At 46.1% G+C, this 23,608-nt stretch overlaps 1 protein-coding gene across 8 annotated transcripts in view; it reads left to right on the top strand.

The window, feature by feature from the left end:
• Positions 1 to 23,608, top strand: part of FRMD5 (FERM domain containing 5) — a 331,205-nt gene that overhangs the window by 274,666 nt on the left and 32,931 nt on the right. For all 8 annotated transcript variants that reach the window (XM_063794901.1, XM_063794898.1, XM_063794900.1 and 5 more), the window contains exons 2-6: positions 3,137 to 3,241; positions 7,647 to 7,689; positions 7,919 to 7,997; positions 17,474 to 17,571; positions 21,504 to 21,627. In XM_063794901.1, coding sequence (XP_063650971.1) covers positions 3,137 to 3,241; positions 7,647 to 7,689; positions 7,919 to 7,997; positions 17,474 to 17,571; positions 21,504 to 21,627 — 449 coding nt within the window. The remainder of the gene's footprint in view (positions 1 to 3,136; positions 3,242 to 7,646; positions 7,690 to 7,918; positions 7,998 to 17,473; positions 17,572 to 21,503; positions 21,628 to 23,608) is intronic.

Raw genomic sequence — 23,608 nt, 5'->3', positions numbered from 1 at the left:
ACCACCCAGAAGTCCCAGTGTGATTCATAACGAGTCTCTGTCCTGAGAGTCACTCTTCCCTGTAGGGGACCAAAGACAGGAGGAATAGGGCCTGCGAGTTCAGGCTTATGTTGTGAGAGGGAGTGTGAGGCTAGCAGAAGTGATACCAGTGGGCTGGGGGAGGTCCCCAAACGCCAGTGAGACCTCCACCCCACCTGGTGTCCAGGCTCTTGACACCATTGAGAAGATAAGAATTCTTTCAAGAAATTCAAGGAAGAGTCAGAAAATAGTAAAAGAACAGAGATTTATTGAGATTTATTGCAAAGGGCAAAGTACACGTTCAAGAAAAGGGAGCGTAGGCATACTTGAGAGAGTCATTCAGTGGGGTTTGGGGTTTCTGTCTTTATGGGTTTCTTTAACCAAGGGGTGGAATATTCATGAAAATTCTTGGGAAAAGGTAGAGATTTCTCATAACTGCAGTGGCACCTATTTTTACAGCAAATATGGGTGGTCTTGGAACAGTCCTGGCGCTGGTAGGTGTGTGATCTAGTATGTTAACGAGTTTATAGTGAGGTCCTAGGAGAAACCTAGGTCAAATCCAGCCACACATTGGGTTCAGTGGGTCTTAGCTAGCTTGGTCTATGCCCTGTTTTTCAGGGTCTTATCAGCCCATAGCCTCTAGTCATGTGAAACTGCTGTCTGGAATTTTTATTCTCCTGTGACCACCCTGTATTATTCCTGTCTCAGAAGAGGAGGGGTGTTGCCCACATGTTGCCTCCTTCTGTAGTTGAGCTGTCTACTCACCTATTCTTCCAGCTCCTGCAAGGACAAACTTCTTAACATAACTGCCGCGAGATCAGCATCCTGCCCTAGTTCTCCTTGGATAGTATGTGGTGAGTTAGCAGAAGGGGAAGAAGTGAGGTGTAAACCTTTTGTGAAGGTCTTTAAAATATGCTCATTCTTGGGGCAGGGCCAGGCCCTTCTGTAATTACCCATGGCCTTGGGCCTTGGCACAGGAGAGATCTTTGGATCTTATCTTACAACCTCAATTTGTGAGACAAACGTGATAACCACTACACTACAGAAATTCCTCATACAACCTCAATTTGTATGCAAAATTAGACATAGACCCGCCAGAGATGATCATCTGAACTGAGCTGCAGAGACCACTGGGGACAGGCCAGCGATGGATGCTGTGCAGGCTCCAGATGTTTTGACAGTTTCCTGCAAGTCATTCTCCTCCCACTTCACCCTTGGCATCCAGGCAGGTCTCTGAAGTAGAAGGTTATGGGTTATAAACAGCCTAGCGTTTCACCATTTTGTGAAATCTTTTAGCAAACCTTTTCCCTTCTATTCATTCAGTAATTTATTCAACAAATAATTATTGAGGACCTGCCTGCCATGCATCAGGCCCTGTGCTAAGTTCTGGGGGAAGGATTCTGACCTCATGAAAATTACAGTCTAGAAAGGAAGCAGATAGTAAATAGATAACTAAACAAATCAACAAGATAATTACAGATTGGTATAAGTGCTATGAAGGACATAAATGGCAAAATGAGATGGAAAGTAACTGGGAAGGGCTGTACTATAGGGAAAGGCCTCTCTGAAGAGGGGACATTTGAGCTGAGTCCTCAAAAAATAGGAGTGGCTGCAGAGAGCTGCAGGAAGAACATTCCCGGCAGAGGGAATGCAAAGACAGTGGCAGAAAAGCCTTGGGGAGTTCAGAACGGAAAGGCCATGGCTGAAGTGTAGTGAGGAAAATGATTTTGGGTGAGTGCAGAGAGAAGCCAGGCTGTATAGGGCCTGGGACGCCATGATCAGAGTTTTCATTTTATTCTGAGAGCAACAAGAATTAAGAGAAGTGAGTAACATAAAGATCATTGTATGTTCACTGCCACATTGTTTGTAATAGCAAATTAGAAACAAATGTCATCAATATGGAACTGGGTAAATAATTTTAGATTCATTGCAGTGACATGCAGCAGTTAAAAACTGTGAGGCATATCTATATATATTGCCATAGAAGGATTTGCAAGATACCCTAAGTGGGAGAAAAGAGCTTAAAAATATGTTACAAAATGTATTTTTAAAAGAGGAGATGTATATGTATGTAGGTTTGCCTGTGTATAAAACATCACATAAAGGATATACAAGAGGGCTGGGCATGGTGGCTCACACCTTTAATCCTAGCACTTTGGGAGGCCGAGGCAGGCAGATCACCTAAGGTCAGAAGTTAGAAACCAGCCTGACCAACATGGTGAAACCCCGTGTCTACTAAAAATACAAAAATTAGCTGGACGTGGTGGCACATGCCTGTAATCCCAGCTACTTGGGAGGCTGAGACAGGAGAATCGTGTGAACCCAGGTGGTGGAGGTTGCAGTGAGCCAAGACTGCGCTATTGCACTCCAGCCTGGGAGACAGAACGACGAGACTCCATCTCAAAAAAAAAAAAAAAAAAAAAGGATATACAAGAAGCTGATAACAGTTGCTTCTGGGGAGAGGAACTGGGGCACAGGGTGGCCAGGGTGGAAGGGAGACTTACTGTTCATAGTATATCCTTTTGTTTGTTTAAATATCCTACAATGTGCCTGATCACTTATTCAGCAAGAAAGAGACGATGTCTAAATTGTGGACACCCTCCTTGCTGTGCGGAGAATGGACTGAAAGGGCAAGAGCAAAGGCAGAAGATCAGTTAGAAGGCTCTGGCAGTGGTCCTGTTGAGGGATGGTGGTGGCTTGACCTATGGTGTTGGTAAGAGAGAGGAAGAGAAGTGAATGGATTCAAGATTTACTTTAGAGGCTCAGTCAGCTGGGCCTGGTGTAATTATTGCTGTATTCCACACTGACATTCCCTACACTCACAGTTTAAGAAAGCTCTCTGTGCATTTGAGATGGGAACTGGGCTTACCTGACTCTACCCTGACTTCTCTGACATCTTTGTGGTGGGAAGAGTTCTTGGGCTCCTTCCAGGTGCTAAAAGCCTCTGGATTCCAGACAGTGAGTGATGTATCACAATGTGGAGGACATAGTTATGGACATTCACCCCTTTCATAGACACATGCAACAGTTACAAACAACTTTTAATGGCTATAAAAAAAAAACAAAGTTACACTGAAGAAACCCACTCATTTCTCAATGGAGTTTTCTTTCTTTGCAGAGAGATGCCAAAGGCCAGTACCTGTTTGACCTTCTTTGCCACCATCTGAACCTACTTGAGAAAGACTATTTTGGTATCCGCTTTGTAGACCCAGATAAGCAGCGGGTAAGTCAATATTCAAAGCACAAAAGGAGGACAGGGCTAGTCAATAAGCCTGAGGTCTTGAACTGTCATTCATATTCAAAGTCAAGCTTCAGGAATCAGGGACCAACCAGACCCTGCAGTTGGATGTCGTCTCTTCAGATCATAGCATTAGACCTGGAAGGCACCTTGGCTAGAGCTCACCTGGAGAAGCTTGTCATTTTACAGTTGCTGAAATGGCAGGCTAGGGAGCTTAAATGATTTGCACAAAGTTGGAGGCAGAGCAGCTGGGCTGGAGTTGTGGTCTCGGAGCCCAGGTCACAGGGTGAGCCTCTCCTGCCCACTTTTTAGTAAGCGGGCTGAAGCACATTGTACTGGTTAGGAAAGGCCTCACCAAAGGTGCCATACCAACCCAATCTAGGCAGTACAGACAGAGCCAAACCAGCGCGGGCCTTTCAGCACCTTGCAGATCTTGCAGTTCTTGCTCTGCTCTACACAGCATAGGCAGCTCTGCAGACACAGGGCATTCTGATAGCCAAGGGTGCTGATATTCCAGACAGATTCAGGAACAAGTCCATCATCTCAGGCCCCTGCCTATTTCTCCAGCTTCATCTCCCCAACCTGCTGTGGTCCCGCCAGACAGTAATACTTTTGCCCTCCAGATACATCATACCTTCTTTCTTTACAGAGCCTTCACCTATAGAGTTCCCCTGCCTAGAATCTTCTCCTTTTCCTCACCACTCCACACTCCACACCCTTCTTCCAGCTAACTCTTTTTCACACTTAAGGTCTCAGCTTAGACTTTTACTTCCTCTGGGAAATCTCCCCTAACCCCACTCTGTATTAGGGATCCTCCTATGGGCCCCCATGTGCCCTCTGCTACCCTGTTATAGCACTTATTACATCATTCTGTGATTACCTGTGTTCCCTGCAAAAATGTAAGTTCCATGAGGGCCTGGAGTTTGTCTCATTCATCACTATCTCCCATTTAACTAGCACAGGCCTACAATGTAGTTGGTGTTCAATAAATATTTTCTGAAGAAATGAATGCATGAGTGAGTTAATGGCTTATAGTGTTGTATTTCTTACATCCATTTGCCCAGCCTCCCAGCTTGCAGACACCTGCAGTTTCTATAACTTCCCTTCATCTACCCTTTGCTCTTTGTGGAGATGTACTCTCTGGCATCCCCACTAAAGTAGAGAGGTAATGATGGTGTTTCTTTGTTTGGTCCAAACTTTTATCCTTAAAAAGGAAGGCTGGCTGTGTGCACTGGCTCATGCCTGTAATCCCAGCACTTTGGGAGGCTAAGGCAGGCGGATTGTTTCAGCCCAGGAGTTCATGACCAGCCTGGGCAACATGGCAAAACCCCGTCTCCACTAAAAATACAAAAATTCGCGGAAATGGTGGCATGTGCCTGTAGTCCCAGCTACTTGGGAGGCTGAGACATGAGAATCACTCGAACCCGGGAGGTGGAGGTTGCAGTGAGCCAAGATCACACCACTGCGCTCTAGCCTGGGAGACAGAGCAAGACTCTTGTCTTAAAAAAAAAAAAAAAAAAAAAGGAGGGCCAGTTACTCCAAGATCTCTTCATCCCCTAGAGTGGTGGTATATGAAGAAAAAAAGAAAAAAAGGCAAATTGTATCCTGTTCATTGGTTTTTTAGTTAGGTCAGAATGTGCTTGAGGAGAATAAGAGAATATGTGGATGTGGTGAAGGTTAAAATGAGAAGGAACTAGAGAGAGATAAGAACATGGGAAAGAGGAGAAGTAAACATTTATGGAGTTCCTACTGCTTGCCAGGCTCTGCGCTGCACACAAACCTAATTCTTCCAGCTGATGTATACTGCTCACTGAGTCGTGCCAGGCACTAAGCTAAGAGCTTCACGTATGTTATTCCATCTCATCCTTAACAAAATGAGATGAGTATCCCTAATGATAATATCTGTTATCCAGATGAGTAAATAAAGTCTCAGACAAGTTAAGTAACTTGCCCCAGGTCAGTGGCAAAGCCAGCCTCGAGCTCAGACCTATTTGACTCCAGGGACAGTGCGGTTTCTGAGATTCCATGCTGAATGTATAACTGATAGCCTCTGAAAGTTGTGTAATTCTGTGCCTTGCGGGAGGGGTTAAGGAGAGCAGAGAGGCTTGAGAGAGTATCTGAGGGTTGTAGGGAAATGGGGACCTGTAGAGAGTTGCCCTTAGTCCACTGATTCATGGTAGGGATGGAGGAGCTGAGCTCCCTTGCTCCCTCAGTGTGTAAGGGCCTAAAATAAACCTCTTTCCCTGGGTCTCAAGACAGTCTGAACCCAGCACTTACATCCATCCGATGTCAGTCCTTGCTCTGCAGGAGCCTCCATGCATCTAGAAGCTCTCCTGGTCTCTCCTGGAGGAGCTGCCCTTACTTTCCTTCCCCAGGATGCCTGACTCGGGCCCAGGGCCTCCACCTTCTCTTGGCCTCTGCTTTGAACCCTTTCAAGCCCCTAGAGTCTGAAGATTGTGCCACATTGGCCCATTCACTCAGATAGGGGAGGAAACCCTCCTCTCTGAATCTTCTTTTCCTCTTCTTTTAATCCCTCCTCCCTAAGCCCATGTTGTCTGTTTGCTAGTGAATCTGGGACCGATTTGGTCAGGCATTTGCAAAAAGCCACTCTGGCCATCACCATATTCTTGGGTTCCTCTCAAGATTTCTCTGCCAGACTCCAAATCCCATGGATCAGCTGTGACAGCTCTTCAGTCCCTTCTCACCCCTTGCTACTCTCCTCCAGCCTCAGTCCTTTCTTGAGCTCTCACTACAATAAAACTAAAATCTTCTTTCTAGCTATTGTCAAGGGGAATAGCCTTTTGTCATTCAGCTTTATCTGCCCTCTGCTGATAATGCATCTCACAGTCATTAATTTCTACCTTCCTTTGTTTATTTCTTTTAATCTATCAGTCTAATGTCTGGGGGTGTTGCTGTTCTGTGTACTGAATCCCTGGCACTGGCTATGTTCTCCTCACTGTCCACAATTCCAGGGTGCTCTGAACAGATAGGCCTCCTCCATCTTCACAGGCATACCCTGGAACCCCAGTTGTTTCTGAGCAATTTCATCTCTTGCCTTTGCCTCCCTGTGAAGCTGAGCCGCGGTGGGCCGTGTAATGTGAGAAGGGCCTCTTAACCACATTGAGTGGCTATAATGAGTTGCCAGCCTCGTGGGAACTCAGATCAGCAGAAGCAGGAGAGCAGAATGTCAGTCCAGATTATCCATGTGGAGCTGACAGAAGAACTGGCTCTTACTGGGTCCATTAACTGCATGACCCATGGCCCAGCCCAGAAGGTGATCACTGGGAATCAAGGGAGGCCAGGATGCTGACTGCAGCGCCCTGGCTGCTCTCCTGCCAGAGGGAGGACTCTGCCAAGACATTACACTAAATTGAAGTAGCCAGAAAAGAAGGAAGTATGGGCCCAGTCCCTTTGCCATTCAGCAGCTACCTATTGAACACTGTGCTAGGCACTGGTGATACAGTGGTAAACAAGACTGACAGTTCTGGGCCTTCATGGAGCTTGCATCTGGCAATGTTAAGCTACCTCTGGATAATCAAACCCCAATTAATAGCAGTCCTACCTAATCTTGATTAGCAAAAAGCAACAAACATCAATAATAAAATTTATAAAGGACCCATGTAGAATTAAGGAACACATATAGAATGGTTTCATTGCTTCCCCCAAACGTTAAGTACCATGGGAAAATGTATTCTGCCTCTATGTCCTGCCTCCTTGAAAAATCCAAGGGGAAGAAGGTACTATCCTACACATTGGTTGTGGTTAGTTATCATTTGAGATTTAGATTTTAAAACATCGCTGGATGCCAAGGAATCCTGAGTATGTGTTTTCTAACACAAGGGTTGGCAATTTATGTTACTCAAAGAAAGATGGAATATATACCAGCCATCCCTGACTTAGGAAATTTCCACTTCTCACTACTTTCTAGAGTTGCTACCAAAATCTTCTATCCCCACTCCCCTGCCAAAAAAAGAAGAAAAAAAAAGCTGGTGCATAACAGAAACACACACCACCCATTAAAGTCAGTATTTCCCGACTCAACCCAGGTGGGGCTCTGTCCCCGCCACACATACATGCAGTCGCTTGTGCCTTAATCGCATGCCAAAAACATGGCTCAGAACTTTGGCACCCTGCTTTAGAAGACAGCATTTCCAGGGAAGCCCAGAAATGGCATCTGAAGCTGGAACTATTCCCCCCTTCACAGCTGGCTCCATGGGAGCTCATTTCAGAAAATCATATCACTCTTTACTCACCAAACTTATCTTTCATAAGCTTTTGGGCTGCTTTCACCCTAGGCTACAATCTGTCTAGTTTTTTAAGTTGGAGAAAACAAGTTATATTTTACAGCCCTTCTCATTAGGGTTTTCATGTTCTGTGTTCTCTGTTTCAGCATTGGCTGGAATTTACAAAGTCTGTGGTGAAACAATTGAGATGTAAGTATTCTCCGTGAAAAGACTCAAGCCACACCCCTGGGGAGGGTGGGATGAAACCTCCCACTTATCTCAAGTTTTGATCTACATATATAATTTTCCACTGTTCTGAGTATAAGTTGGCCCTAAATATATGAGGGTTCTCTTCTGCTGCTTCATGCTAGTGGGCAGAAGAGCCCTGTCCTCTTCTGGGTGAGAGTCTTCCCTGATGAGCACCTCTTTTTCTCTGCAGCCCAGCCTCCATTCACCATGTGCTTCCGTGTGAAGTTTTATCCTGCAGACCCTGCTGCTCTGAAAGAAGAAATAACCAGGTGAGGTGAACATGCTTCCCGCAGCCATTAGGACCTGTTGGAGAGCATAGGAAAGGGGGATGGTGACCTCTTAGAGCCTCTCATTTGGAAGCGCCTAACTCTTAGAGGCAAGGAACTCTTCCTAAATATAATGACTTCTGTATTTCATTTCCACATGCTTTCTTCGCGTACCCCTCAGTGCAGTCGCAACAGAGTGGACTTCTTTCCTTCAAGAAGTGTGAATACTACCTCTTGAACTGGTCACTCTCAAAGGGCTCTGGAGTAACTAATCAGAAGCGTCTTTTCTTTTACCTATGATGTTGCCACTGTGGACATTTTTGGAGAGAGCTATGTTGCTGCTTATTTCGGGGGTTGCAAATAGATTCAAGTGGTCTAATGGATATACTTGGAAAATGCCAAAGGCATAACACTGAAAGATAAGCTGGGAGATACTGAAGATTTAAAATCAAAATGGATAAACTCTGTGGTGCTGTTGGATCAGGTTCGTGATAAACTATTGTGGGGATCATGTTCTGTGGCAGGCCGACAGCTGCGTGGAATGCATCCTGTCTCATCCAGCGCCACTTGAGGATGAAAAGAACCTCTGTGCCCACAGCCATCCTAAAAGAGGGTCAGTGAGTGAGAGCTTCAAAGCTTCCCCAGGATTTTGTGTATCTGAGCCAAATTTACTGTGAAAGTCTCACCTCAGAGATTCAAGAACTCTACAACATGGATCCCTAATTTTTATATTAGAAAGACCTAATTTTGACATAAGCAAAACCTTGATGTTACTTTGTAGAAGGCAGGACCATAGGTGAGGATGTGATGCCAGGGAATCCTAGAGCTGAGGAAGAGATAGCACTGTCAGCTCTAACCCCTTCCCTAAGACCGTGGAGACAGCAAAGGTGGGAATGAGGATATTGCCAGCCATATAGACGGGTTATCCTGTAAGGCTTTGAGATCCACTCCTAGATCCTTAACTGCTTGGGAAAATTCCAAAGACAGAAAAGGAGGAGGGAAGGAGGAGGAAAGAATATGGAATTCTTTTCTTTTTTGAGACGGAGTTTCGCTCTTGTTGCCCAGGCTGGAGTGCAGTGGCGCGATCTCAGCTCACTGCAACCTCCACCTTCTGGTTTCAAGCGATTCTCCTGCCTCAGCCTCCCGACTAACTGGGATTACGGGCGCCTGCCACCACGGCTGGCTAATTTTTGTATTTTTAGCAGAGACGGGGTTTCACCATGTTAACCAGGCTGGTCTCGAACTCCTGAGCTCGTGACCCGCCTGCCTCAGCCTCCCAAAGTGCTGGGATTACAGGCATGAGCCACCGTGCCCGGCCAGAATTATTTTCATTTCCTGATCTAAAGAGCATGCCAGGTGAAAGGAGCAAAAATTTCTCTAAGAGAGGAAATCAGGAAATGGGGAGAGGAGGGGGCCAAGAAGCAGGCATTAGTAGTACAAAGGCAACAAGGAAGTGGGACGGGGAGAAAAGTGGCTTCTTCGCATGGGCCCTTCACATGGGAGTTGAGGGAGATCCTCTTCAGGAAGGCTTGTTTCCTGCAGATGCATAGGGCAGCGTGTACCCACCTACTATGAAGCACTGAAGACAGTGAAGAGTGTAGCTAGAACCAAATCTCATGTCTCTTACTAGGCATAGAAGCCCCAGGCTCTGCTCATCTATGTGGAAGTGGAGGTGGCTCTTGCTTTGCTTCAGAAAACCAAATCCATCCAAATCATAGACACCCTAAGGCTTTAGGTAGGTGAGTAAGGGTAGAACCACTATGTTTAAAATTTCAGGCCAGGTGTGGTGGCTCACGCCTGTAATCCCAGAACTTTGGGAGGCTGAGGCGGGTGGATCACCTGAAGTCAGGAGTTCAAGACCACTCTTGCCAACTTGGTGAAGCCCCATCTCTACTAAAAATACAAAAATTAGCCGGGCCATCACGCCTGTAATCCCAGCTACTCGGGAGGCTGAGGCAGGAGAATCACTTGAACCCGTGAGGTGGAGGTTGCAGTAAGCCAAGATTGCGGCATTGCACTCCAGCCTGAGTGACACAGTGAGACTCTGTCTCAAAAAAAAATTTTTTTCAAGAGTTTTGTTAAAATAACCACTAGCCTGCCCCACTCATGATCTCCAGAGTGTTTGCCTTAGCTCTGAACTTCTGTCTGTCTCTGCTAAAAGAGGTACTGGTGCCAGGGCAGACCCCAAAGTTGGTACTCCTGTCTACATATCAGAGCAAACCTAACACGTCTTTGTTGTCCACCTCACTGGACCAACAGTGGGGATGAGAGGGAGCAGCCAGTGAGAGCACCACAGACACATGGCTTTCCAATTTGATTAAAGGACTGGAAATGTATGGTTATCTTGGCCCTTAGGAAGAGCTCTTAATAATACAATTTTCCGCCAGGCATGGTGGCTCATGCCTGTAATCCCAGCACTTTGGGAGGGTGAGGTGGGTGGATCATCTGAGGTCAGGAGTTTGAGACCAGCCTGACCAACATGGTGAAACCCCGTCTCTACTAAAAAGACAAAAAATTAGCCGGGTGCGGTGGTGCACACCTTTAATCCCTGCTTCTCGGGAGGCTGAGACAGGAGAATCACTTGAACCCAGGAGGCAGAGGTTGCAGTGAGCCAAGATCACGCCATTGCACTCCAGCCTGGGCAACAAGGGTGAAACTGTCTCAAAAAAAAAAAAAAAAAAAATACAATTTTGTAAATCCAGTGTCACTATCTTATATGCATGGACAGACCTTCCTACCCAAGAGGCAGCATAGACCTGGGAGCTCAGATCTTACTTATGTCACTTGTTGGCTGTATACAGCCAAATAAGATACTTAACTTGGAAATAAGATACTTAACCTCTCTAACCTTAGATTACTCATTTATAAAATGGGGATAGTGATATCTACCTCATAGAATTGTCGGGAAGATTAACCACTATCCCGGCCTCTTACACTTCTTAATACACCCACAGTGAGCCTTGCACTGAGCAAAGTCTCAATATTTCGTTGCCAGATTCATTACACAGTCCGTAGGCCCCAGGGGCTCTGCATCATGCACAAGTACAGTTAGTACTGGCTTTTCTTCCTTGTTTATGTGAAAGGTACTTCTTTTCTAATAATCTCCACTCCTCCTCTGTCCCCTTTCCCCACCAGCTAGAATCCTAAAACTTAAGCAGCTAACTTCTGTTTCCTGAGAGAGAAAGCTATCCCAGGTGGTCATCCAAGTCCTGGTAAGCACAGCATTAGGACCATGGCCAGGCCTCTCACCAAGTCAGCAGACTTCAAGGACACTGGCAAGAGAATGAGCTCCTCTCGGTCTGCATGCATTTGTGCTAACCATCTTGGGCAATTTTCCCCTCTCTCTCAACCTCACCAGCGTTCTTTACCTAGTATGCAGTTTTCCAGCATTGTCAGGAGTGTGAACCACCGGTGCCTGGGCCTGCTTTGCAGTCTTTGTGCCTCCCCCTCCCTGGGGCATTCTGTGAGCCTGTGGAATTAGCTGCATTTTTCTCCTCATTCACATCCCTACTGATCTTAAGAGAGGAGATACCGGGCCCAGCCTCACTCAACATCCGTAATTCATCCCTGGCTTAGAGCCCTCCATCCCACCTTGCTGCCAAACTAATTTAGCTGTCAGTGTGTTTTTTCCAGGCAATATTGGTCCTAAATTTCACTGCTGTCTCAGCCATTCCCATAAAGCCAGGCTGAGAGAAGGGGGTGAAGTAGGGAGTACAGAACTTGCTTCAGTTTATCTCTTGGCTTCTTCCCAGATGATAAATTTAGTTGCCAAATCCTGATTAATTTCTTTTGTCATTTTTAAAGTAATAAACAGATTTTCTTGTCTAGGCTAGAGACAAGGCAAAGAAAATGGGAAATTCAGGTACCAGATTTGGCTTTTAACAGGGATTGCAGGTGTATGAACTCTTTGGAAAGATCAAGTAGGAGAAGGAAACTGACTGCAAATGGGGCCCCACCGTCCAAGGAAGCAAAATGTCTGACACACAACAGGTGCTCCAAAAAATGTTAATAGAATGAATCAATACATACATGAATGAATGGAGTCATCAGGTCACTTATGCCTTCAATGAACATCACTTGAGCCTAGCTTAGGCTAAGATGGATTGGCAAACTTTTTCTGTAAAGGGCCAAATAGTAAGTATTTTTGGCTTGTCGGGCCATATGGTCTCTGTCGCAACTACTCAATTCTGTCATTGTAGTGTGAAAGCAGCCATAGACGATACATAAATGAATGAGCAAGGCTGTGTTCCAGTAAAATTTTATTCCATTGGAAACTATGGCAGTGGGCTGTAGTTTGCCAACCCCTGGGCTAAGAAATCAGAGAGCTGGCTTCAAATCCCAGGTTGTTCTTTAACTAGCTCTGTGACAAGGCAAGAACAGTATCTCTAAGCACTCAGTCTCTTCATCCATTAAACAAGGATTAAAATGGTAGTCACAGGCTGGGCGCAGTGGCTCACGCCTGTAATCCCAGCACTTTGGGAGGCTGAGGTGGGCGGATCACCTGAGATCAGGAGTTTGAGACCAGCCTGGCCAAAATGGTGAAACCCTGTCTCTACTAAAACTACAAAACATTGGCCAGGCGTGGTGGCACGTGCCTGTAATCCCTGCTACTCAGGAAGCTGAGGCAGGAGAATCACTTGAACCCGGGAGATGGAGGTTGTGGTGAGCCGAGATTGCACTACTGCATTCCAGCCTGGCAACAGAGCAAGACTCCGTCTCAAAAAAAAAAAAAAAAAATTGTAGTCACCTCATAGAGTTGCTGGGAGGACTGAATGAAACAGGGCACACAGCATGCACTCAGTAAATGTGAGTCTTTGTTGTTATTTTGTTTTGTTATTATTTTTCCATCTCCCCCACTGGAATGTAAGCTCCATTAACAGGACTCCAGGTTGTTCCCTACTGCATTCCCAGCACCTGTGACAGTGCCTGGCACATGTAGTAAGTGTCAGAACTGGATGGATGGATGATGGATGGATGATGGATAGATGGATAAGCTAGGCACAGGATGTGTAGGCTCTGTAGAAGAATATTAAAAGTAAATAAAACATAGTCTCTGACTTCAAGGAGCTTACAGTCTAGTATTGGGGAGGAAGACGTACTAAACATAATTATAGTCAGGAAAAAGGAAATAGTAAATAGAGGAAGCCAGTGGCAAAGAATCTATTTGAAGGGAAGGGAAGGCCAAAGGATCTTCTGGAAAAAACTCTCCAGGAGCCTCCAGTGCTTTCCAGAGTTCACAGCCTTAAACTCTGGAAATGCCTGTGGACTCATTTCTACCCTCTGATATCAGAAAGCGTTATGCCAAAGCCAATACCCTGGAGAGATGTTCGTGTTACACAAAAGCTCAGGTTTTCCCTGGCATCTTGCAGGCTCTTGCTAACTCTGTCCTGATTCACACTCCAATCAATTTAGGACAACACTAGCATTCAAACAAAAATGGAGGTGAGGTAAAGCCCCTCTGAGGCCAGAAAGAGATCAGCAGAGTTTAAAAAACAAAAAACCAGTTTCCTCAGAAGCAAGCGTGTTCTCCTAAATCCGGTCTAGAGCTCATTTCTCCTTTAGTCTCAGTGAGAATATCTCTCTGATAACAAAGGGTCCTCCTGACTTGGATTAGGACTAACCTGATAACTAAGTGAATTACCATGGGCCGAGTCAGAAGGCCTGGATTCTGATTGCTGTGTTACCTCAGATAAGTAACTCTCCATCTCTGGACTTCTATTTCCTTGGCTATGAAATGTTCTGAGGTTCAGAGATTCAGGAGGGCTGCACTAGGCAGCCCCAGCAGGCTGATCCCTTGCCTGACAACACACAGTGGCCCTGGAGATAGTGCCTCAGGCAACAAGATAGTCTTCCTTAGGCCCTTGTGTGGCAGGGGAGAACATGCCAGGGTCTCTTGTGAATAGGTCTAAGGATGCTATGAGTCATGTGGAATATATTTCCACCAACAACATTGAGTCACTGGTTATCTCCTTAAATGAACCAAACACAAAGCTCGATGGAAGCCACTGTGGCAGAAAGGGGAGGGGGAGCCCTGGTGCAGCTCGTTCTCTCTCTTGAAGCTGTCAGTTGATTCTTTCATGAGCTCATCTCCTCTTGCCCTCAACTATGGTTTGTTTCTTTAGGATACTGGTGTATCCTTTTCCCTCTTCCCATCTAATTTTATGACATTGCCTGAGAATGCCCTGTGGCCTTGCCTTTAACCTCCCTGCAGCTGTTTTATTACCAGAAATCAAAAGGAACCCTGCCCAGCAGTGGAAAGCCTTGTTTCTATTCCAGTTCACCTGAGGCCATTACCTGCCATCAATAATGATGCCTTGGAAAGACAGTGGTTCTCAGTGTGAGCAGGATCATGTTCCCTTGGGTGGGAGGAGAAGGGGAGCAAATCAGAAACTTTAAAGGGGCCTTTTCTTTTTTTTTTTTTTTTTTTATGAGATGGAGTTTTGCTCTTGTCAGCCAGACAGGTGGCACGATCTTGGTGCACTGCCACCTCTGCCTCCTGGGTTCAAGCGATTCTCCTGCCTCAGCCTGTCCCAAGTAATTGGGATTACAGGCCGACACCACCATGCCTGGCTAATTTTTTTTTTTTTGTATTTTTAGTAGAGATGGGGTTTCACCATGTTGGCCATGGTGGTCTCGAACTCTTGACCTCAGGTGATCCACCCACCTCGACCTCCCAAAGTGCTGGGATTACAGGCGTGAGCCACCGCGCCCGGCCCAAAGGGGCCATTTCAAACCACAGGAGCACCCCCAACACATACAGATTCTGACGGGCTCCCCCTGGAAGATGTTCCCCTCTCTGCCACATTGAGAATCACTGCCCAGAGCCATGTTATCCCTTTGTAATATCTCCTTTAGTCCAATATGTACAGTCCCTGAATTTTGGACACAGACGAGCAGAGAAACATGGAAGATGTGATGCGTGAATCCAGGCCCAGGGAGTGATCAGTGAGTAAGGGGCAAAAGGTTTGCATCCACATCCTGCTGAAGCCTGTGGAAGGTGGGAGTTGGAACAGTGAGAGGCAGAGAAGTGCTCACTCACTCTCTCCCACACACCGTGTGGCATTTCGCTGTGGGAAGCAGAGTGAAGACGAGCTTGATTTGGTAGATCCATCTTAATTATTCACTCTACATGATGTCTTTTTTCCTTTCGTTTTTCTTGGCAAACATTTGGGCAGAGTAGGGTTGGTGGGAGTGAGGGGATGGGTTCTTATTAACTTCCAGGCTAAGACTCACCTTCCCTTTGGTCTGAGGAAGGCAGTCCATCCTGCTGTGGTTAGAAGATGGCTTTTGAATTTTCTTAGGACAGCTTCTTAAATTTTAATCTATACACAAATCACCTGGGGATCTTGTTAAAAGGTGTAGGTGGAAGTGTAGGATGGGCCTATATTCTTTATCTCCAATAAGCTCTCAAGTGATGCTGATACCCCTGATATGTGGGCTACACTTTGAGTAGCAAGCGCTGAGGAGAGAAGATGGCTTGGTTGCTCCCGCATTTCTGTTTGTTAACTGCTTGAATCTTCAAGCCCAAGCCTCTCAGAGTTACCTGCTAGGACCCCTTCCTACCACCTCCTAGAAGTTGCACTGTCAACAGCCCTCTTCCTCTTGAGCATTTTTACATGATCAAGTGGACAAGGAATCCTCTGTTTCATTCTTCAGCCCAAAAACAGAAACAATGGAAACCTCCAACTGTCCAGGGAGGGGTCAATTTCTTTTTGGTTCAGACTGTTCGAATTTAAAGGAATTTTACTACATTTTCATTACTCCCCTAGGGATGCTGGACCATAAAAGTTAAAATAACAAGCGTTTAATTGTCTCAGAGTGTCTATGGGTCAGGAATTCAAGAGCAGCTTAGCTGGGTGGTTCTGGCTCAGGGTCAATCACGAGGTTGCAGTCAGGAGGTTGGCTGGGGCTGCAGTGATCCACAGGCTTGACTGGAGGTGGGGACTTCATTTCCATGATGGGTCATTCAAATGGCTGTTGGCCGAAAGCCTCAGTTCCTTGCTGGCTGTTGGCAAAGGCCCCAGTTCCTCACCACATGGACCTTTCTATAGGACTGCTGAAGCAACCTCAAGAAGAATGAGTGATCCAAGGGCAAGAGAACAAGGAGGAAGCTGCAATGACTTTATGATCTCAGAAGTCAGACACTCACTCATGCTTTATTCTATTGATAGAAGTGAGTCACCAAGTCTAAGCCATACTCAAAGAAGGAATTAAGCTCTACCTCATGAAATTAGGATTATCAAAGAATCTGTGGAAATATTTTTAAATCACCAGAGATGCTCCCTGGCCCAGGAGCCACCATGGTAGGTGACCCACTCAAGGGACTGATGCTCCTTATAATCTTACAGGTCTTCTAAGAAGAGCAATAAAGACCACACTCCTTGTGAAGACATTTCAAAATGGAAAGTCATCAATTCCATTCCACTGTGACAGGGTCCATCCAACTAGTGAAACTGCAAAGCATTTATAGTGCAAGGAGGGCAGAATATCATAGTGATGAAGAGCCAAGTTTAGGGGTCTCACAGTGCTGAAGTTGAATCCTGGCTCTTTCACTTAGTTGTACGTCCATGAGAAAATCACTAAAGCCTCAGCTTCTCTATCTGGAATAATGGGGATAATAACAGTACCTATCTCAAAGTGTCATGTGAAAATTAAATAAGATATTGCATGTAAAGTGTGTAACACCTGGACTGGCAGATCGTAAGTGCTCAATACATGTCAGCTACTATTTGCTCTTGTTTTTGATATCCTGCTTCCACCAGAGGCAACAGCTTTCTGTATTTAAAGAGGTGCTGGCCCCAGGTTTCTGCTTCATTTGTGTGCTTCTTTCACCAGTGCCTCTTGTTGCAATTTTTTTTTTTTTTTTTTTTTTTTTTTTTTTTTTTTGAGACAAGGTCTCTCCGATTGCCCAGGCTAGAGTGCAGTAGCACAATCTTGGCTCACTCTTCTTACACTTTATTCCATTTCAAAGGTCTGGTTGACCTCGGTAACTGCAGGCTGTTTCCGCATATGGACAGATTCTCTTGGTAAGTTGAGGCTGAACTCTTCCTGGGCTAGTTCCTTCACCCACCATTCTACTTAAGAAGGAACATCAGCTGGCATCCAAGGCGGAGAGAGGCCCAGTTTGCCAGTCTCTGATGGCATAGTTTTCTTTTTCGGCACCAGATCGACTAGGGCTGGCTCCTTCCAAAGCTCAGCACTGTGGGGTGATGCTTTTACCAGGAAACAGCCATTTCTGACTTGAGCTACAGGAGGAAACTGGCATATTTTTAACTGAACCTCAAGTCAATTCAGGGCAAAGTACCTGAAAGAGTTTCCAGGGAAATGGAGAATGTATTTGTTCTACATTATGTTTTAGGATTTTTTTTTAATGTAGTAAAAGTATCCTGACAAAGATTTTGATAGGCTTACAATACATATTTCTATCTTTAAAGCAATCAAAGAAATCCTTTATAGTTTATTCTCTGTTTTCTCTCCAGGTATTTAGTCTTCCTGCAGATCAAAAGGGATCTCTACCATGGCCGACTCCTCTGTAAAACATCGGATGCTGCCTTGTTAGCAGCTTACATCCTTCAAGGTAATGACTTTTGACAGGATAAGTTTGCTTTTCATGCCAAGTACTGATTACATTATTTTCAGTTACCACTGATGACTCCTTCTTGAATCTAAACATTATCTAGGCCAGGTGCTGTGGCTCACGCTTGTAGTCCTAGCACTTTGGGAGGCCGAGGTGGGCAGATCACCTGAGGTTAGGAGTTCAAGACCAGACTGGCCAACATGGTGAAACCCCGTCTCTACTAAAAATACGAAAGTTAGCTGGTGTGGTGGCACACACCTGTAGTCCCAGCTAGTCGGGAGGCCGAGGTGCAAGAATTGCTTGAACCCAGGAGGTGGCGGTTGCAGTGAGCCGAGATTGCACCACTGCACTCCAGCCTGGGCAACAGACCAAGACTCCATCTCCAAATAAATAAATACATAAACAAACAAACAAACAGTATCTAACTTGAAGCAGAGTTCAAGTTAGAGAGGTTTTTTTTGTTTGTTTTGTTTTGTTTTTTTTGAGATGGAGTCTTGCTTTGTGGCCTAGTCTGGAGTGCAGTGGTGCAATCTCGGCTCACTGCAACCTCTGCCCCCCAGGTTCAAGCTATTCTTCTGTCTCAGCCTCCTGAGTAGCTGGGACTGCAGGCGCCCACCACCATGCCCAGCTAATTTTTTTTTTTGTATTTTTAGTAGAGATGGAGTTTCACCGTGTTGGCCAGGCTGGTCTCGAACCCCTGACCTCAGGTGATCCACCTGCCTCAGCCTCCCGAAGTGCTGGTATTACAGGTGTGAGCCACCACACCCAGCCAAGTTAGAGGATTTTGCTTGGATTTCCTAGAGCCAGAAAACACTGAACACTCAACCCTAAACTGCGCTTGAGATCTTACTACCAGCCCCTTAAAGTCATTCTGACTCTGTTTTAGGGATTTGCCCTGGGCCCCTGGTTGATAAAGTCCCTGAGACTCTGGAGTGTAATCAGACTTGATTTTTTTCCCCATCCTCTCAGGCAAATCTCCAAGATATGAAGCATCTTAAAATTCTAGTATCTATTTCAGAGACCTTTTAGTTCAGTGTGCTCAAAGTTGAAAGTGTTTCCAAGTAACAAGCACATTTCCTAACAGGCTAATAAGTAAGAGTTGAGGCTTACCCAGCTGAGGCCCAGATTGGCTTTTTTTGCAAAACAGTGGGAGAGATATGCACTCTTCACACACATCCCCTTCTCCTGAGATGCAGAGACACTTAAGTGCCGCTTCCTAGATTCCTCTTAGTCCCTAGGCCTGAAACTGCCATTACTACTGGATCATTTTGGACCACAGCACTAAAATCATGAAGTTTCCCCAAAAGAATTTGAACTCTTAGTTGGAAATCCTGGAAGCAACTTTGTGAAGAGAACCTGGAAACTGCTTGCCAATAAGAAACTAAAGTCCTTCTGGCAATAGAAATACCACGGCTGGCTGCCTGTGTTAAGAATGTAAAATTCAGCCCATTGCCACTTTGACTTCTGAGACTCCTGTTTTTAAAATCACCTACATGGGGAGTCCATGGGGAGATACCCAAAGATGCCCCTTTGAATTTTTTTTTTTTTTTTTTTTTTGAGACAGGATCTGGCTCTGTCCCCTAGGCCAGAGTGCAGTGGTGTGATCTCAGCTCACTGCAACCTCCACCTCCTGGGTTCAAGTGATCCTCCCACCTCAGCCTCCCAAGTAGCTGGAACCACAAGTGTGCACCATCACACCCAACTAAATTTTTAATTTTTTTGTAGAGATGGGGTTTCACCACATTGCCCAGGCTGATCTTGAACTCCTGAGTGCCCCTTTTATTTTTAAAGAGAAAGCCTGGCCTGACCTAAGTCGAGTCTTAAACTCTAGTCTTTTCTACAGTTTTACCCAATCATTCATTTTCCTTCAAAAAAGTACTTGACATCCAACATTGATGTTTTCCATTTGGAACTTTCTAAATAAAATCAATATAAATGACTCTGGGCCAGTCACAGTGGCTCACAACTGTTATCCCAGCACTTTGGAAGGCCGAGGTGGAAGATCACTTGAGCCCAGGAGTTCGAGACCAGCCTGGGCAACAGAGTGAAACCCCATCTCTACAAAAAATTTAAAAATTAGGCCTGGCACGGTGGCTCACGCCTGTAACCCCAGAACTTTGGGAGGCCGAGACAGGCAGATCATGAGGTCAAGAGATCGAAGCCATCCTGGCCAACATGGTGAAACCCCATCTCTCCTAAAAATACAAAAATTAGCTGGGCGTGGTGGCACGTGCCTGTAGTCCCAGCTACTTGGGAAGCTTCAACCTGGGAGGCGGAGTCTGCAGTGAGCTGAGATCGCGCTACTGCACTCCAGCCTGGTGACAGAGCCAGACTCTGTCTCAAAAAAAAAAAAAAAAGCTAGGCCTGGGGTGTGCACCTGTAGTCTCAGCTATAGGCTGAGGTGGGCGGATCACTTCAGTCCAGGAGGTCGAGGCTACAGTGAGCTATGATCATGCCACTGCACTCCAGCATGCATGACAGTGAGACCCTGTCACAAAAGAAAAAAGACTGCAAGGCTCAAGGTCACCCCAGACTTCAGACTTGGGTCTCTTGCTAACAGTAGAAGTTCCCAAGTAATTTGGAAGATACAGTGAGTAGGTTTGTAGTGAAAAAGTACAAGTCCCAAGTACAATATTCAGCCATGGGAGGAGGGCACGTTTTCCTCTTAATATTTCTCCTCCCTCAAGACTTCACATCTGAAGTGGTTGTGGCTCTCACCTGGGAAGGAAAAAGGGCACCCACAGAGTAGCTGGCCCCTCCTCTTTCTTTTGTCATACCCACCATCCTCCCTGTGGAGAGCTTCACGTGGAAAAAGCTGGATTCTGACCTGGGTGTGGAAAGTACCGTGGGTCTTCTGCCCTCCTAAAGTTTACTGCCCTGAGATCTTACCAGGTTTAGAGATAAACTCTCTCTGAATAGCTGGAGGAGAAAGGCTCACACCTGGCAGGGACTTGAGAAATGAGCCTTAGAACTTGATGCTTCTCGGCCGGGCGCGGTGGCTCACGCCTGTAATCCCAGCACTTTGGGAGGCCAAGGCGGGCAGATCACGAGGTCAGGAGATCGAGACCATCCTGGCTAACATGGTGAAACCCCATCTCTACTAAAAATACAAAAAATTAGCCAGGCGTGGTGGTGGGCACCTGTAGTCCCAGCTACTCGGGAGGCTGAGGCAGGAGAATGGCGTGAACCCAGGAGGCGGAGCTTGCAGTGAGCCAAGATCGCACCACTGCACTCCAGCCTGGGCTACAGAGTGAGACTCCGTCTAAAAACAAACAAACAAACAAAAGAACTTGATGCTTCTGAACTCAACGATACTTTCTAGTTACAGCCAGGCTTCCCACTCTGTAGGCCTCTCGAAGGAACCTGGCACCTGGTCAGCCCTTAATTAATATTTATTCAAATTTATTAATTTGATTTGATTTGAACTGAGGGTTGAGTTCTGAATTTGGATCGCAGCTCATTCATCAATTTACTGTGTCCCTGCTAACATCCTCAAACTAGGATTTAGACTTATGATCTGGCTGAGGCCCAAGAGGATCTCCCTTTCTGATCAAGCTCACCACTTCCTGTGCTGCCACAAAGACCATTGCTCCCAGACCATCTTCTCATGGCGGAATGGATGAGGACCATAGTGCAGGCCTCTGCTCTTTCACTGTAAATTTACTTGTGGTGACCTCAGAACACAAGGTCAGCTCTCTGTCTCTCTGCATAGACTTGAATGCCAACCCAATGTGTGCACCTGGAAAAACAAAGGTGGACATGCTCCTGAAGGGCCTGCCCTCTGCCCAGCCCACAGCCGTGCTCAGAATCCACTGTTTCTTATAAATCTGATGTGTATTTTGGCTTTTGCTCTGTGTGCTAATCTCTTGTTGTTTTGTCAGTGATGATTTACCTGTCTCCACAATTGTTTTCTTCCACCTTCCTTTTGAAAGCGGAGATTGGGGATTATGACTCAGGGAAACACCCTGAAGGCTACAGCTCCAAGTTCCAGTTTTTCCCTAAACATTCAGAGAAGCTGGAAAGGAAAATTGCCGAGATTCACAAGACAGAACTGAGGTACGTGGCACTTAATCAGGCCCAGAACACTGTGGCTTCTCCACAGCCTGAGCACGCAGGCTCCACGCCATGTCTTCTGTTCTTGCAGACTGTTTACTGACACAGAGTGATGCTCCCCAGCCTTCCTGACCGCGGATGTACCATTGTCAGTGATACACTGACAGCACAAGTCACAGCCACAAGCCCTGTAGGCTCCCTCTCCAAGAAAAGCGATTTAGCCTGAAGCTTAAAGACAAGGGAGAAGTTGTGTTATAGGGGAAACAGAGAGGGATTGGCCTTTGAAAGGCATCTGCCTCACTATGATATTTAATGAAGATACAGAGGAAAGCATGAACTGGGGAAAAGGAAAAGATAAAGGAAATTGCATAAGATAAAAAAGATGAAAGAAAAAGGCCAGGCGCGGTGGCTTACGGCTGTAATCCCAGCACTTTGGGAGGTCGAGGCAGATGGATCACCTGAGGCCAGGAGTTCAAGACCAGCCTGGCCAACATGGTGAAAACCCATCTCTATTAAAAATACAAAAATTAGCCAGGCATGATGGCAGGTGCCTGTAATCCCAACTACTCCGGAGGCTGAGGCGGGAGAATCGCTTGAACCCAGGAGGCAGAGGTTGCAGTGAGCTGAGGTTGCGCCATTGCATTCTAGCCTGGGTGACAGAGCGAGACTCCATCTCAAAAAAAAAAAAAAAAAAAAAAAAAAAAAGGAGAGGTTGAGTGAGGATGTGAAAAAGGGCAGGCTTCTGCTCTTAGTCTGTGACGGTGTGACAGGTGGCTTCTCAGTGGAGGATGGAGTGCGCAGGGCTGATTCATAAATGCTGAGGGTGCCTTGGGAGCACTCTGGTTCAGAAGTATGTCCTCAGCCCCGCCTAACTCAGGCCCCCCCATACCCTACCTGGAGTCCCCGACTTTGCACAGAGAGAAGTGGAGGAGACGTGGCTTCAAGTTTGGAGCCTCATCTTTCTCAGCTTCTCTTACTTTGCCCAGAATATGCTGAATACCATAAAACAGCATTAATGCAGCCTTTCACCCACATGAAGTAGGATTTTCTACAAAGCCTGATTTTAAAAAGCAACAATAGGGTGTTTGGGCTCCATTTGGTTACGGCACAGATTCCCCAAACTGACAAACTATGAGGAAAAAAGGGATATAGAATGCAGTGTTGGCCAAGCGCAGTGGCTCACACCTGTAATCCCAGCACTTTGGGAGGCGGAGGAGGGCAGATCACCTGAGGTCAGAAGTTCGAGACCAGCCTGGGCAACATGGCGAAAACCCTGTCTCTACTAAAAATGAAAGTAAATAAATAAAAAAGCCAGATGTGGTGGCACACGCTTGTATCCCAGCTACTCAGGAGTCTGAGGCATGAGAATTACTTGAACCCGGGAGGTGGAGGTTGCAGTGAGCTGGAATTGCACCACTGCATGCCAGCCTGGGCCACAGAGCGAGACCCTGTCTCAAAAAATTAAAAATACAAAAAAGTTATGTTGTCATTATAATACATTACAGCTTTAAAAAAATATTTTAAAAGGTTTGTGTATCTACTGTTCCGAGGAAAGACTATGCCTGGCAACAGGGAGCAGAGCTGGATATTTCTAATGCTAATACTAAGCTTCAACTTGTTCCTTCCCCAACCACAGGCCCCCCAGAAACCCTTCACTCAATGATTTTACCAACAAATATAACCCAAAGCCTCCTTAGCCTTTGTAAACAGACCCCTCTGCCCATGCTTTGTGGCAGGAGGGGTTCCTGACCCTCCCAGCGGAATGGCGACACCGAACAAATGGAATCTTAGATGCTTCCCGCCCCTCTCCCTGGGTGTGCCTTCCCAGGTGCAGGACCCCATGGCTCCTCAAGTCACTCTGTTAGGGAATAGCGACCCCTTGTGGTAAAAATCAGAATAAACACGGGCCTGTGGTGTTGGGGGCAGGGGCCTCATGGTTCCTTCAAAGAGATCAGGGATGTGCTGGAACTGCCTGGAGGGCTTT

This window comes from Pan troglodytes, chromosome 16 (genome assembly GCF_028858775.2).
Source record: "Pan troglodytes isolate AG18354 chromosome 16, NHGRI_mPanTro3-v2.0_pri, whole genome shotgun sequence".
Taxonomy (NCBI): Eukaryota; Metazoa; Chordata; class Mammalia; order Primates; family Hominidae; genus Pan; species Pan troglodytes.
The sequence above is the reverse complement of the archived record's forward strand: the minus strand, read 5'-3'. Positions and strand labels throughout refer to the sequence as shown.